Source organism: Triplophysa dalaica, chromosome 21 (assembly GCF_015846415.1).
Source record: "Triplophysa dalaica isolate WHDGS20190420 chromosome 21, ASM1584641v1, whole genome shotgun sequence".
Taxonomy (NCBI): Eukaryota; Metazoa; Chordata; class Actinopteri; order Cypriniformes; family Nemacheilidae; genus Triplophysa; species Triplophysa dalaica.
This window is the reverse complement of record NC_079562.1, coordinates 15,290,844-15,306,560: the sequence shown is the minus strand read 5'-3', so window position 1 is coordinate 15,306,560 and position 15,717 is coordinate 15,290,844. Positions and strand designations below refer to the sequence as shown.

At 39.7% G+C, this 15,717-nt stretch overlaps 1 protein-coding gene across 2 annotated transcripts in view; it reads left to right on the top strand.

The window, feature by feature from the left end:
* camk1b (calcium/calmodulin-dependent protein kinase Ib) overlaps nucleotides 1-15,717 on the top strand; it is a 41,763-nt gene that overhangs the window by 11,301 nt on the left and 14,745 nt on the right. For both annotated transcript variants that reach the window (XM_056735106.1, XM_056735105.1), the window contains exon 3: nucleotides 13,589-13,720. In XM_056735106.1, coding sequence (XP_056591084.1) covers nucleotides 13,589-13,720 — 132 coding nt within the window. The remainder of the gene's footprint in view (nucleotides 1-13,588; nucleotides 13,721-15,717) is intronic.

Sequence of the window (15,717 nt, the reverse complement as noted above, 5' to 3'; positions counted from 1 at the left end):
TGAGCTTGGCATTGCTAGTGTCATGCTTTAACCACTGAGCCAAAAGATGCATGATGTATATAATCTCATTATGAGAGTGCGTGTAAACGTAGTCAATGACTTTTTATGTTTTCTCATCAACTTTTTCATTTTAAACCAAAAAGAGTATGGATTGCATTTAATACAATTTTTATGTCTCCAAGTTAGCATGAAACAGTATTTTACAACCTGCTGTAGCGATGAAAAAAACGTAGAGTGGGAATGAGTTTAGAATTTAAAAGTGGTCTCAACATGTAACTATGGATCATTGAAGGGAGGGGTTGGAGAAATTCTCAGTGAAGAAACGTCATTTTAAGGACATTATTTTTTTCGATGTTTGTCTTCTTTTCTCATCTTTAGGCCATTTTCCTACTTATCAGATCATTTAATAAACTCCATCTGGGTCCCTACTGTAATGAAAACATGGAAGAAGTGAGAGAGAAGAGATTGAATCGATGTTCTATGCACTCTTAAAAATAAACGTGCTGAGAAGGTTCTTCACAGCAATACCATCGAAGAACCATTTTTGGTTCCACAAGAACCATTCAAAAGAACCATCTCTTTCTTACTTTTTATAATATGAACCTTTTTTCGCTTTTGTGAAACAGAAAGGTCCTTCAGATGTTAAAGGTTCTTTATGAAACAAAAAGATTCTTCTATGGCAACGAAGAACCTTTGACTGTCTGTGTGTTTCTGTCAGTGTGTTAAAACCCTTTCCACAACGGCACACAAATCCCTCATGAAGTGACATTACAAAAACAGAGTCTTCCCAGCATGCTTCGCAGGGCTGATGTAGTGGGAGGTTTGGAAACACTGTAATAATCTAAAATCAATGAAGCGTATAGATCGCCTCTGCCCTGAGCTGTTTTCGCTGACCCGCTGTACTCACTTGTACCTTCATTTCAGTGACTGACAGACAGGGAACGCACAGGACAGCGGTGGGTTTGATGGATTTCTGTCAGTTCAGACCTTTGTAGCTCGGTACATTTCTGGACAAGCAGGCAACCGGTTTTCCAGTAGCACCGGCCAAAGCTGGGGTTTCTCAGGAGGACGTATGGCCTGTTTCCAATAACATGACTCACAATCTGTGTCACGGCCCTGAAAGCTTCAGGGGACAGCATGAGATGGCCTGTTTAGTGTTTATCTCGGGATCTAAATACATACAGGGAAGTGAGCTCAAATATTTTACTATGTGCATGTCCACTCATTTTGCCAGTTTTTAACATCCAGTAAATACTGATTGTTTCTTTAAAGATGCAGTGTGTAGCTTTTTTGGTTAAAAATGAACAAACGTGAATTATTGAGCAAAAGTACATAAAATCAGTCATAAAAACCTACACTCAGTGCTTAAAAAGTTCTTCACAGCGATGCCATATTGAACATTTTTGGTTCCACAGAGAACCATTCAGCCAAAGGTTCTTTAAAGAAACACCTCTTGCCTATATAATCTGAAGAACCTTGTGAAATGCTTAAAGGGATACTTCACCCAAAAAAGAAAATTAATTTACTCACCTTCGAGTTGTCCCAAATCTGTTTAAATTTCTTTATTAACCAGACAGATTTTGCCTCCCGTTGACTGCCATAGTAGGAAAAAATACAATGGCTGTCCTAGATTCTTCAAAAAGTCTTCTTTTGCGTTCAAAAGAAATTTTTCCTTCAATGGGGGTCAAGATCTGTTTGGTCATACGCATTCTTCCAAATATCTTACTCTGTGTTCATCAGAACAAACACATTTAAACATATTTGGAACAACTTGAAGGTGAGTAAATAATGAGAGAATTTAAATTTTTGGGTGAAGTATCCGTTTTTTTAAGGTTCTTCAGACGTTAACGGTTCTTTATGGAACCAAAAAGGTTCTTCAATGGCTCCGAGAACCTTTTGAAGCACCTCTTTTAAGAGTGTGAGCAATGACATAAGAGTCCCAAACTTTTCACTATTGTGAGTAAAGATAGGACACTGGAAAAAAATGTGTTTATCTGATAGGAGATAAAAATAGGGCACTGGTTAAACATTACTAAGATATGAAACTTTACGCTATTTATGTGTTACTTTCAAACGCACTTGGCCTGTTATGGTATCAACCAGCAGCGAGTAACTGCAGATGTAAACCAGCCAAATTGATGACAGGAAATCATAAGGGGTGAGAGATAGGAGAACAGGAGTTAGGAATAGAGCACAAACCTGGGCTCCTCCGGAGGACTACATGTATTGCACAGTATGTCGATGTATAGCCTACTTTGCTATAGATGCTTTCTTGAAAAAGTGATAACACGATTCTCCTCAACAAGACACACAGTTTGAAGTATTATATCTGGTGCAATATGTGTCAAAATGTGATACTTAGGGTTTGCTAAGATCCTTATAAAAGCATATAATCTATAGCTATGTATACATTTGTGCAGTCAAAGAGGATGATAAAACATTACATGTGTATTTGCGGGGATGCCCACTTTTAAAACAAACAAAAAAATTCTTCAGGCCCTTGATTTGATTATGAAGAACCCCTCAGTATACTCTTCTGAACCAAAACCACTGCTGAGTTGCCATAGCAACTTAATGGTTTCCCCTTTATTGATGTGGAGCACACTAGGGCACGTTGAATTTCCATTTACCCGTCATTAGTGGATGCAGACACAGGCGCTTGTGAGTGTTGGTTTAACCGGCAGCGAGATGGGTGTAGTGTCACCCGAAGTGTTGTCCGCAAATATTTAAAGTGAAAGCCACTTGCTCAATATTAACACCAATTTGATGTTGAGCAAAATAGTTTTTTACTCCAAAGCGGGAGTAAAAAGCCTTTTTTATCATTATATTAAGCATATACTATTTGACTTCTTAAAAACAGATTGTACTGCTTTATAACTGGGTTTTAATTGTTTGTTATGCGCGAGTTGGGGTGTGTGTGTGGGGGAGAGCAGGTGTCTGTAACAGGCTGGTAAACACCATGATGTGTCCCTGTGCATTTAAATCAATCACAAGTCCTTGTTCACACACACACACTGTTGCACGCACGTACAGACACGCAAACACACACGCATGTCTGTTTTCCATTCGTTCACACACTTGGGTGGAATTCAGGAGTGTTTTCTGCAGTGATTACACCTGGATGGAAAGGTTAATCTCCTGATGGCAGCTGTCGATGCCCCTCTTACCGTCCCACGCCCAAATCCCCCCACCACCCCCTCGATCCGCTAATCTGCTTCATCATTCATTACATCATCAGCCTCTCCCCCACTCCTGCCATCAGGTGTTCATTGTGCACGAGCAGATGTGACTACATTGATGTGGCCCTTTGGTACACCTGCCTTGACAACATAGACGCAATATTCTCTTTGTAAGTCTTTAAAATGATAGTTCAACCAAAATTGTAAATTCTGTCATCATTTACTCACAAAACACAAAAGAAAATAGTTTGAAGAATGTTGTTAACTGGCACCCATTCACTTGCATTGATTGCTTGTTCACAGTCACACTACAGAAATTAAGGGTCAGTGCTGTTTGGAGACCAACTTTATTCAAAATATCTTCTTTATTGATCTGCACCATAAAGAAAGTCATACAGGTTTGAAATGACAAGAGGGTGAGTAAACGATGACAGAATTTTCATTTGTGGGTGAACTATCACTTGAAGTTGTATCCTAATAAAACTGTTATAACTATTTATTACTCGTCTCGTTGGAATGCTTGATTCTGATTGGCCAGTTGCGAAATTTGCAGGTTTGTAATTCCCTAATAACAACCTCTCAAAACTAATAACACACAATCACCGGGATGCAGCAAATCATTTGACAGGTTTTTTTAGACAAATTTAATATAAATATGTTTTTTAATGACATATATGACATTATATTTACGTATAAATTATTATTTAGAAAGTAAACGGCTTTTCCTCGCGTAAGGTCAACATTCGTAAAAATAAGCTTATAAATTATTTCAAATTCACATTTCATGTCCAGTTTTTTATCATGTGGCAAGTAGCTGTGTTAGCGTTGAAACCAGCTGCCTGTTCATTATTCCTGACCAAAAGGTTCTTGTGGCAAATAAAACCTTTAAGCAGCAATACCTCGTACCTTATCCCGCCTATAATCTTTTTATTTGGTACATTTTGATGGTGAATGATGTAAATAGTTTTTTTTTATAAAGAGAGAAAAATAGCCTTTTAAATTGTTCTGTTAAGTACTGTGTATATTTTGCTATGAATAGTTCTAACTTTCACAAACTGACTTCTTTAATGGAATTGACAGTTCACTTTTATGTTGACGAACCTAACAAATACTGTTCTGTCATGATTTCGCCTCACCATGTCAGGTATTTCTTGGTCTTGAGGCGGAATCAGACAGGGTCCCTTGTTTTATGTTGGAGAAAGACTATTTTGGCACGTATTGGTTGCCATACTCTATCTCCGCTCTTGTCATTGTTCCTGCCCTCCTGTTTCCTAGTTAGCGATAATTCGTTTATCCCCTGCACCTGTCCCCTCTTGATTTGGTTCCCTTTATATTGACCTTGTGTCTCTTGTGTTGTGCTGGTTCATTGTGTCTATCTCTTGTGTCATGTGGGTTAGTTCCTGTTGTCTAGTTTAGTTATTTGTAGTTCTGCCTTATGTTAAACTTTAGTCTTTTGTAGGTGTAGATAGCCCTTGTTCCCAGTGTCCCTTTATGTTATGTTGTTAAACCCCCTCGTGGGTTTTTGTTTTGTTTTGTTAATATTTATTATTAAAGTCTTGTTAACAAGACTGGTGATTCTGGGGATATCGGACTGGATTGGCCGGCTGCACCGGACAGGGTTGCTGGTTGGCACAAGGACAGGATTGCCGTCTGGCACACGGACAGGATTGCCGGCTGGCACACGGACAGGGTTGCCGGCTGGCACACGGACAGGGTTGCCGGCTGGCACATGGACAGGATTGCCGGCTAGTACACAGACTGGAATGGCGGGAAACCCTGTCCGTGTGCCAGCCGGCAACCCTGTCCGTTAACTCCGGTAATGCTGGCAGATTGCCGGCTGACAACCGGATAGGCAGGCCTGGTAGTAGACAAGACAGGGTAGGATGTCGGTGGCTGGGCTGCGCTCTCTGGCAGCTGGGCAACACTCTCCGACGGCTGGGCAGCGCTATCTGGCAGCAGACAAGAACATGAACAACAAAACAAGACCGGGTGTCGACTGGTTTGGCCTGGGTACTGGTTGGGATGCCGGCAGGGATCTGTGGCGGAAACAGAATGCCGGCGGTCTCAACCCTAGAGGGGAAACCGATGACCTCAACCCTGGAAGGGAGCCCGACTATCTAAACCCCGGACGGGGTTCTAGCGGTCTCAACCCTGGAAGGGAGTCCGGCGGTCCCCAACTCCCGACCCCTACCGCTTAGATCGCTGGGTCCATCTATGGCTGGTTCATTCTGTCATGATACTCGGGGTGGGTGTGGTGTGGTGAGAGACAGAGGACCCAAGTGCAGACAGCCTCTCTGTCTGCTCTTGGGTCCTCTGTCTCTCACCTCACCCACCCCGAGTATCATGACACTGTTCCATTAAAATTTGGTAGACACTTATATCTAAAGCACATGCATACATACCTTTTATATTCCCATGAGAACACAAACTTGGTGTTCCAAGCATGCATGCTGTCATAAATGTAAACAATATTTTGCAATCTCACCAAATGGTTTTGGCCAAGAAATGCCTTCAGGTTTCATTTGCATGTTAAACAACACCGAGGTGTGAGGGCACAGCTCTTGTTTTAGAAACATGAGTTTCTTGTTGCCACTGATCTGTGCATGTTGTTGTGTGACCCTGATCGACCACATTGTGTTTATGCAATACATCCATTTACATTTAGTCATTTGGCAGACGCTTTTATCCAAAGCGACTTACAGTGCACTTATTACAGGGACAATCCCCCTGGAGCAACATGGAGTAAAGTCTCTTGCTCAAGGACACACTGGTGGTGGCTGCTGGGATAGAACCAGCAACCTTTGATTTACCAGTTCAGTGGTTTAACCCACTAGACCACTATCTCCAATTGGACCACCATCTCCACATCCCTTCTCTAAATCAGATGGAAGGCATAACTATTGACACCAGCTCTACAGAAGTATTCAAATACTATAGCTAGTTTGCAGTCGCGGACATATTGTTTTGGAACCGCCTGGATCAAAAAACAGACAGACTAACTGAAGTGTATTCCCAAATGGAGCTCTATGGTAACCTAAAGAAAAGTGTGTGTTCTGCTTGGCCCATTAACAGAGGTGTTAATCCTCTCTTGTGTCTGTTTCCATGTCTATGGACACCATTATCAATGCTTTAATTTTTGGCTGTGCCATAGTAGAAACATTTTTGGTTTCACAAAGAACCACTCAGTCAAAGGTTCTTTGAAGGGGAACTCCTCCAAAAATTGCAACTCAACCAAACTCAGCATGTCTCGATGCATGCACGTTCTGACCGAACAGGCTCTACGTCAGAACGCTCATGCGTCGAGCGATGCCGACACCAGATGCACTGTTGTGTGGCTTATGGGAACGCGCGATGGAAACTAACACACAAATTAGGAAGTTTTTGAATATGGTCGTTAGTTTTGTTTTTTTGCGCACAAAAAGTATCCTCGTCACATTATATTAATTAATACAGAACCACCGGAGTCGCGTGGACTATTTTACAATGTCTTTACTCACTTTCAGCGATTTGAAATTTGGTTGCGTTGCAATCTATGTAACGATTCACTCAGTTCACGATGCAATGCGATTCACGATACTGTTTGTACGATACAATTCATTCACGATTTATTTTAACAGAATGAGTTGAGACAAATAAGGAATTAACAACTGCCCTGTTATTATTTTTAAATGCTGCACGTTTCTTTGTGAAAGAAAAATTAAATACATTTTATGTCAAGTAACAAAAGGAATTCCTAATCGAATTCTAAATCAAATAAATCATGAATAATACAAAATACTCTTAAAAATAATCAAACTAAGACTTTGTCTGTGCTTTAATTGGATTTTTTTACATGTAAGAAATATCATTATATCAACGTTTTACAAGTTTGCTCTAAACACAGCGGCCCCCGCTGTTCGAAACATGTATTGCGATTCAAATAATATCTCGACCGCCTTGTCACATAATCTGATCGATTTTCAACCAGCTCCTGGTGATCAGTAAAAGAAACTTTCTTTTTTGGGTGGAGTTCCCTTTTAAAGAACCAGTTAGTAAAGAACAGAAAGGTTCTTCAGATTTTAATGGTTCTTTATGGAACCAAAGGGTTTTTCTATGGCATCGAAGAACATTTGGAAGGCAATTTTTTTAGGGTGTATATTCTATATATAAAGGAGTTCTAAGACTTTGGATAATGCCACGATCACACCAGACCTTCTGTTCCATTGGTGTCCATTCATACGTATAAACACCCTTTTCTTCATGCACTATTTCAAGAGTGCCTTAAATTGAAAAATAGGTGGATGGAAACATGACTTTGTCAGTCTGACCTGAAAGCACATGGGTGACAACAGATTTCTGTTTATTATCGGGAAAGTTACATAACGCTGTGTGGATACAGAAGGACCTGAACTGAATTTGGGCTACATATTGCCTCAGGAAGGAAAATGTCATGTGGCGTCTGTCTCTTGAGAGATGAATTATTAAATTGTTTGTGGTATCTAATTAGATTGGATTAATAGTTTTCTGAAGAACGTCACACCCCCTGTGTCATTTGTTTGACTGGTGCTGTTTATTCAGTGCACTCATTTGAATTGAATGACTTGAGTTACAAGGAGTCTCGTTTGTGGTGTCCTTCTACTGTATCTAAAAGTGAAATGTTATGTATTGTTAACCAGAAGAGTCTCTCCCCCCACTGTTTCTCACCACAGAGAGAAACATTTTCTCTAAGGGATATAAATATCAGCGGCCAAACCCGGCAGAACCCACTGCAACAGACCCAAGAGACGGCTTCATGTAACACGAGCAAGAACAGAAGACTGTTAAGAATGGAGAATATGAGGGATGGTGATGCATACGGCTTGTTATCTGAATCTAAATCACATCTTTTGTTTTGCATTTCGCTCATGTTGAAGGAACAGGACCAGCAGAGGCAATGCGAGGGTGACCGATGATCACAACACGGATTAAGTTTAACATTAATTCACATTAAATTAAAGTATCATGATTGCTTATGAGTCCAGATCATGTTTTGGTGTCCGTCTCCTCCCACCATCTCCCAGGACATAGAGTTTAATCAGGAAGCGGCAGCAGACAGGCCTTTCGTTAAAAAGTCCACTTCCTCCTCCTCTACCAGATGGCCGCTGTCGTGTGTCTGTGACCGGAGCGGAATGTGCCCCTCTTTGCTATCTTACATCCCACAATGCCCTGCTCTGAACTCTCTCTCAAGTCTTTCTCAACATTTTTTTCCTTTGGTTATGTTTAGGTTTACAGATCTGAACAAACTCAGAGCTCTATGTATTTAACAATGTAAGTCAGTTTGTGTGGATTATTGAGTAGAAGTGAAGTTAAGAAAATTAACTTCAGATTTGATCTGATGTATGAAAAAAAATCCCTTTTTCCCATTTTAAGAAACATTCCATCCATTTTCTACCGCTTATCCGAACTACCTCGGGTCACGGGGAGCCTGTGCCTATCTCAGGAGTCATTTTAAGAAATATTATAAACACAAGGAGCTTTTTTTAGGCAATATGTGGTCACCTGTTAACCAACCAACGGCCAACATTCATATTTTTTCTTCAATTCTAGTTAAAGAAAATAGTTGGGAATATTTTGTTGAGATGCACCAAGACTCAATTTCTCCACTGATACCGATAGCCGATTATTCAGAGTGATATCTGCCTATAGCAATTCTGAATATTAAATTAATATTTCAAAATGTTCTGAATTTTATAATATTAATTAATATAATGACTTTTGATACTGAACATCAAACTGGTGATATTTCTTAACATTTTCTATATACAGAGCACAAATCTATTGCATTTTCTGTCCTCTTTTGATTAACAGGATATATCATCTCTGTTTTTAAACTATCGGGCGAAAAACTGCTTTTATCGTCTGACACCGATTATCGGCCGATATATCGGTGCCTCTCTAATATTTTGTTTTTCTGAAAAAAACGTCTTAAGAAAGTTCTTACATTTTTCCCCCAAGATTATTACAAAAAAATTCCCAAAACAAAAGCTCTCGTAAATATCATCTTAAAGTTATTATAGCCTCACAGTTGTCTTAAATTTTAAAAAGGTTTTGTACATGTACGAATTTGGTTATTTCATGTGTTTCACGTGTTTTCATAAGTGTATATTTTGTTTTAGGATTTTTTTCAGATGATTAGAAAACTTTAACTCTTATTTTTATTCTCTTTTTATATTCTCTATTCAAATTGTCAAATAAACATATTGTAGGAAGGTTTGAGGTAACATACTATTTCAATCATTCATACACTGTTAGGCTGTGCGATATTGAGGGAAAATGTGATATGCGATAGCATGCTAAATAATGCGATAATGATATTTATTCTTCTAAAATCAATTTAAATTGTATTTAAAAAACTATATAACCAACATATGTTTCACATTATTTTAAGAAAAAGAAGGCGTCAATACAACTTCAGTAAGATTGCTGAAAAATACCTCCATATCTTTGAGCTGCTTTGAGGATACTACTATCCCCATCGACCTAAAACTTTGACCATACATAACTTTTCGCAGAATTAAATAACTCATTGCGATATGCATATTGCGCTATGCACATTTGCAATATTTCGATATATTGCACAGCCCTACTGTTAAGCATGCTGGCTTCTTGAACTTAACATGGTTAACTTCGTATATTCCTGTGCTCGATACACTCCCCCAGTGTTCGAATAGATTTCGGAAAGCTTTTTTCGAACATGAAATTCCCTTACGAACAACTTTTTATAGTCCATTATTGGACAATTCTCCCACGAAAAGAACGAGCATGCGTCATCCAGCGAGCGAAAGAGCACGCCTACGCGTCAACCAGCCAGCGTGAGAAAGAGCACGCTCATCAATGCCGCTTCCCTCGGCTGACAGAAGTTTAGCTGTGTTTGTCTGCTCACTGGATTTGGTTGATGAGTGTTATATAAACACACTGGATTTGGAGATTGTTTGAAACTGATAGATGGCACGGTCTCATATGTCTGTGTTTTGTTGGCAATCGGCGTGTACGTGTTTAATGTAAACAACGTGAAGTTCTAGTGAATCTATGCAATGATGTATTGATGTGCTCGTGCTGTAGTGACATCTGTGTGAAATTATATATATCATAGTGTGGTATAGTAGGCGGGACGAGACCGTGGTTCGAGTCCGGTGAGTAATTGTGAATGTGCGCCAGCTGTGCGCACACCGGGCTCGAATCACGTAGGAGATGGGAGCATATAAAAGGAACGAGCGACCGGACCGTCGAGGAGAGAGGACCGGGCCCGGACACATGTTAAGTTTATATTCATGTTCTTGTGTTTTGTCCTTATGTTTTGTTCGCCGGCAGTCGGCCGTGAGGGGCCGCCGGCTTTTATTATTTCTGTTTTTAAATGTTTAAATGTTTGCCGGTTCCCGACTCCTTCCTTCCATTTTATGGAGATGTATTACACAGAGTACCAGTTTTCATCAAGCTAACCAGTTCTTTTCCCCCACTTTATTACAACTGTTGCAGTTGTGCATGTGTTATCAGGGTGCATAAGACAAGTGTGTGTCATTCTTCACAGCATATCGGCCGGTTTTAATTGCAGAGACGCTTGCATTGCATCAATGCAAACTTGTGAAAACACTATAGAAACAAATGTGAATTGACCACACGTTTAACTCTGGCACTAGTTTGGTACGTCTGTAATATGATTGAGTGCAGTGTACACCCGCAGGGATGATGGGATACTTTCTAGAACGGTGTCCTCATAGGCTCAGAGTGACTGATTTAGACTACAATCTCCTCGTGTCCTCTGGTCATGCGCTGAGGACAGTCTCAGAGGATTAACTATGTATCATATCAGTGTTTGTCCTTCATACCGTCGCTGCACTGAATCCTTTAGGATCAGTCTGTCTAGCCGGATCTGTGCCGCTGGAAGCACATCCTGCTCAATAATGAGTTTACTCACCCACTCATCTTCATTACTTTCTCAAATATTGAACAAGGCGGTTTGTTTATTCTGCGGGATCTCTCGTTAATTGTTTTATCGTTTTATCATAGTTGCTGCAATTAACCCTTGTTTAGATGTTAAGATCATGATTAGGGTGTGTTAAATAAAGGATCCGCTCTATTGATAGTTTTATGCTGATCAAGTCAAGTCGACTTTATTTTTAGTACTGTGAAACAATACAGATAGCTTCAAATCAGCTTCACAGTAATGAAGAGGAAAATATGTGAATTTCAAAGAACAGAATTACATGTACTGTAGTACAGAAAAGCGGGTTAAGTTTGAACAGTCTCAGGTTAGTGATTATATTATATAATTGATGTGCACACAGAATATTCAGACTGATTGTCTACATATCATCTCTAAACTTGATGTTTGTTGTCACTTATCACTGTCCTTCCGAAAACCTGTATGTGCAAATTCGCAGTTTTTCAGGAAATGGAAAAAAACATGCTTTTTAAACGATAAAATAGTGTGTTGTCAAAGTAAACAAGCACTCTTTATTACTTTGTATTGGTTAGATTTGTGCAAATCCCAGTGACAAACATAAAAGGTGACTAATAATAGTGATTTATGACAAAAAATGAAAATCGTGAAATATGGAGATACAAGGTTTTGGAAGGACTGTGACAATATCTGAGCAAGATCATAAAAACATTGCATATGTGCTACATTTAACGATTGAATGTGTGCAAAATACTTAAATTTGTAAAAAATATATAGGCGCGCATTACTAATGCGCTTTTTAAATAACTACAAAAATATTGCGCCGTTCACTTGAGACCAGGGTTCAGTTGGTCATTGACGCAGTCTATTTTGGATGCCTCAAAATAGCAACGTGCCAACAATGCAACTGACAACCCACGTTTTCAGACCAGCAAGCCCATGGGCGCACAAATGGGCGCACATTTCTTTTTTTAAACAACGTGTTGCAGTGATAAAGAAAACTGGCCCATTCCATTAAATGTCAACCTTACCACGAAAAAAATGATTTTTAGTTTTTCCTATGGTAACAGCACAGATTTTAACATTTGGTGGGTCAAATACCCATGTGAGATCTCTCTTAATTTTTTTTAAAGCATTTGTTTTATTTTAAGTGCATGATTTTTCATAGTCAGGTAAATGCCATTTTCAGGATTGTCACATCCATAACGCTACATATTCCTCATAAATGGACACCTGAAAATACAAAAATAACAAATATTTTATGTTCTATAAAGATGTATCCGTTCTTCATTCATTGGGTATTAGTGCTTCAGGATTGTGCATTTTATTTTACAGAAATCCTACAAAGTTTATCGTCTCCCAGAAACCGCATCCTTTTTTTGTCACATCCATAACGCATGTTTATTTCACTTTTTTAAATATATATTTTTTTCATAAACTGACATTTTTTAAAGTTTAGACTCTATCAACAAGGGTTCAGTAAAATATTAACAGATGGTTCAATATAATCGTAAGAAATTCATTCGCTGAGCAATTTATGTCACATCCATAATGCTGGAGTTGCCCAACTGTGTGTATAATAGGGCCCTTAAAGTTTAAAAGCATGAAGTTTAAAGCCAATTTACACCAATTCCTGCAAATCATGTTTCTTGAGCTATACAGTTGTATAAATAAATGTTGTTCAGATTCTAGTTTGTTGTCACTGACGTTATTCCAGCTGAATTTGTTTCTATGTAAACATCTTTCTCCGATGCCCTTACTGTGTTTTCTGCCTTTAAATGGTCACGATAGAAGTTGGGATATTGGATTTAACTGTTTATATGATTTTGTTACTCCTGTAGCTTAATGACTGTAGAATGGATGATGTCAAATGTTTATGACTCGTTTATATGATGGTACAAATCACTGAGGTAGATTCTCATAAAATCAGACAGCAACACTTTATCAGTTTATCAAGTCCTTAAGATCTTCTAGAGAACTCTCGCTCTTTGCAGTTAGAGAAAACTCTGTTATCACCCACTTCCTGCTTTTCTATCTTTTCACTGAACCATTAGCTGTGTGTATGTGATCTGGAGTATCTTAAGTAGATCTGTTTCTCTGTGTTTTCATGGAAGTCCACAGCAATCATTGATGCCACATTAAAAACACAAGATCTAGAAAAAACCCTACAGTTCCTGGAAAACCATTATAGTTACAGTCACACTAGTTTAGCCCCAGTAGCGATTACGGTAGACCTTAAAGCGATATTTCAGAGGAAAAACTAAATCTCCACATGTTTTACTCACCCTAAAGTCATCCTGACTGAATATGACTTTCTTCTTGGGGTAAAACAATTTAGTTTTTACTGTGAAGTATCCCTATAAGGGGAGTTTATGTCTCATTTTAGACAGTTGTGCAAGAATAATCTGCCAAAAATGTCTGCAATTTGCATCTCTGTTTCCCAATACACACACTGTGAATTCTGACTGTCTATTGTGATCTTATGTTACAGCGGGGCTTTCTCTGAGGTGATGCTCGCGGAGGAAAAGAGAACGAGGAGACTCGTGGCCATAAAGTGTATCCCCAAAAAAGCTCTGGAGGGGAAAGAGAACAGCATCGAGAATGAGATCGCCGTTCTACACAAGTGAGTCATTCAAACACCAAGTTCATTTATGAATCACACACACACACACACTTACATACAACATATCAACATCTCCCAGCTGTGGAGACAGTCAAGCCCAGGGTTTTAAAAGTTCTTCTCTTTAACACCAGTGTCATCTCAAACACTAAGTGATTGCTGTGCATTTACCAATCTGATGTTTAAAGCATTGAATCATAAAGTTTAGTCGGAACGACTGTAGCCGGAGCAGCCGCTGCTATTTTTAGTGTCTGGGTTGCCCAGGTTACCGCAGCCGAAGAGACTCAGCGTTCACAGAGAGATCTGAGCAGACGTGTGAATGAGGAAAGTCACATTTCTTAACAATGCAGCTGTCGCCGCTGGATGTACTTGAGATGGAAATCAAAGTGCATCATGAAAAATACACATACAGCACGCTGCAATTTTACTTTAATTATGTTTCTCACAGCAAAATATAGAAAGATACCTTATTCTGGACATATTTCATGGCAGCATTGCCTAAATCCTAGACGGTTTCAAAGCAACAACATAAAGAAACGTTACTGTGCATGTGTGCGTTCGTGGACTGCCCTTAACTTCCGGTACACATTATAACAGTATAATATTAAACTCCCACAAACTAGAATAATAACGATGGCGCAATTCAAATTTTACAATCATTTATTTCACCAACTGTTTCCAAAGGTTACACGCACTTGAGTTGACACTACATGACTGCGCTGTCACAATAGCGACTGAATATGTCAGTGTTGTGTAAGCAGTTGGGATTATGTCATGGTGAATCCTAAAGTAAAGACGTACTCGGTGACCTCACCATGTAGCCTTCACCAAATTGTTGTAGGCTTAATGTCGTGCCATACCTGACTGCCCACATCTGCGTGGGGCCGGCTGGCGTGTCGTTCGGAGGGAGGCAAGGACGAAGCAACCCACTCGCTTGAAAGGGGAGATAGAGAAAGAGGAGTGGGCGGGCATGTCGCTGACAGGAGAGAAAGCAGGAGAGCCAAGGTAGCGATTAGTCATTTAGGTGCCTCCGTCGTGTCGTGTTGCCAGCGGAGGTCTGTGGGCTTTCACCGCTCGGCTCAATTAGATCCCACACATCTGACACACACGCACGCACGCAGCACTCTGCTAGTCAATGGAAATCTGTTGACCACTGCGGGGAAAGAGGAGGCAGAGGCTAAGGGGTTGTGGAGGAAGACATGGAACTTTGTACATTCGTTTTGAACAGTTCTTTCATTTGTGCTGGATTCATATAAAGACCACCCCCTTGTTGGCGTTAGTCGGAGCAGACATATTTTTAATTGGATAGCGGATCGTGAGGGTTCCTACGTGGTGCTCACTGCAGTAATGGGGGGGATTTCCGTAGGAGTTCACGTGACATGAGACACGTCATTTGAAACACCTTGAAACGTGGTCATGATAGTATAAAGACAATGTTTGTCAGATCCCTACGTTCTACAAACCAATCTTGTAGTGCCATCCCAAAAAGGTAAAAAATCAATGTCACATACCTTCTCTGGATCGGTTCCACATTTGTGGAATGATCTGCCTGCTGCTAAAGGATCAACAGATTCTGTAGCCATCTTTAAAGGCGTCATATGGCTGAATACCTGTTTTTCTGTGTCTTTGCTGTGTTATAAGTTGCCCATGCATGTCACATAAAACAAAAGATGCATTTTATCTAAAAGCTAATGCTTACCTAGACCTGCCTGAAATGTCTTGTGTAACCACACCCCCACAAATCTACTTCAGTTCGTGCTGTGATTTGACTAAGACCGCACAAATATAAGAAAGTAAGGTGGTGTACCTGTCAGTACTATTGCTTTAAATCTGATGTTCCAAATATGGTAAGAGGCGTTAGATTTCCGTCACACGCTTGCAGTATTCGACCAATCACTATGCACTGGTTAACTGGCCAATCATAGAACATCTCGCTTTTCAGAGCAATGAGCTTTTTTTTTTTAAATCTGCATTGCATTACATCTAAAACAAACGGTAAT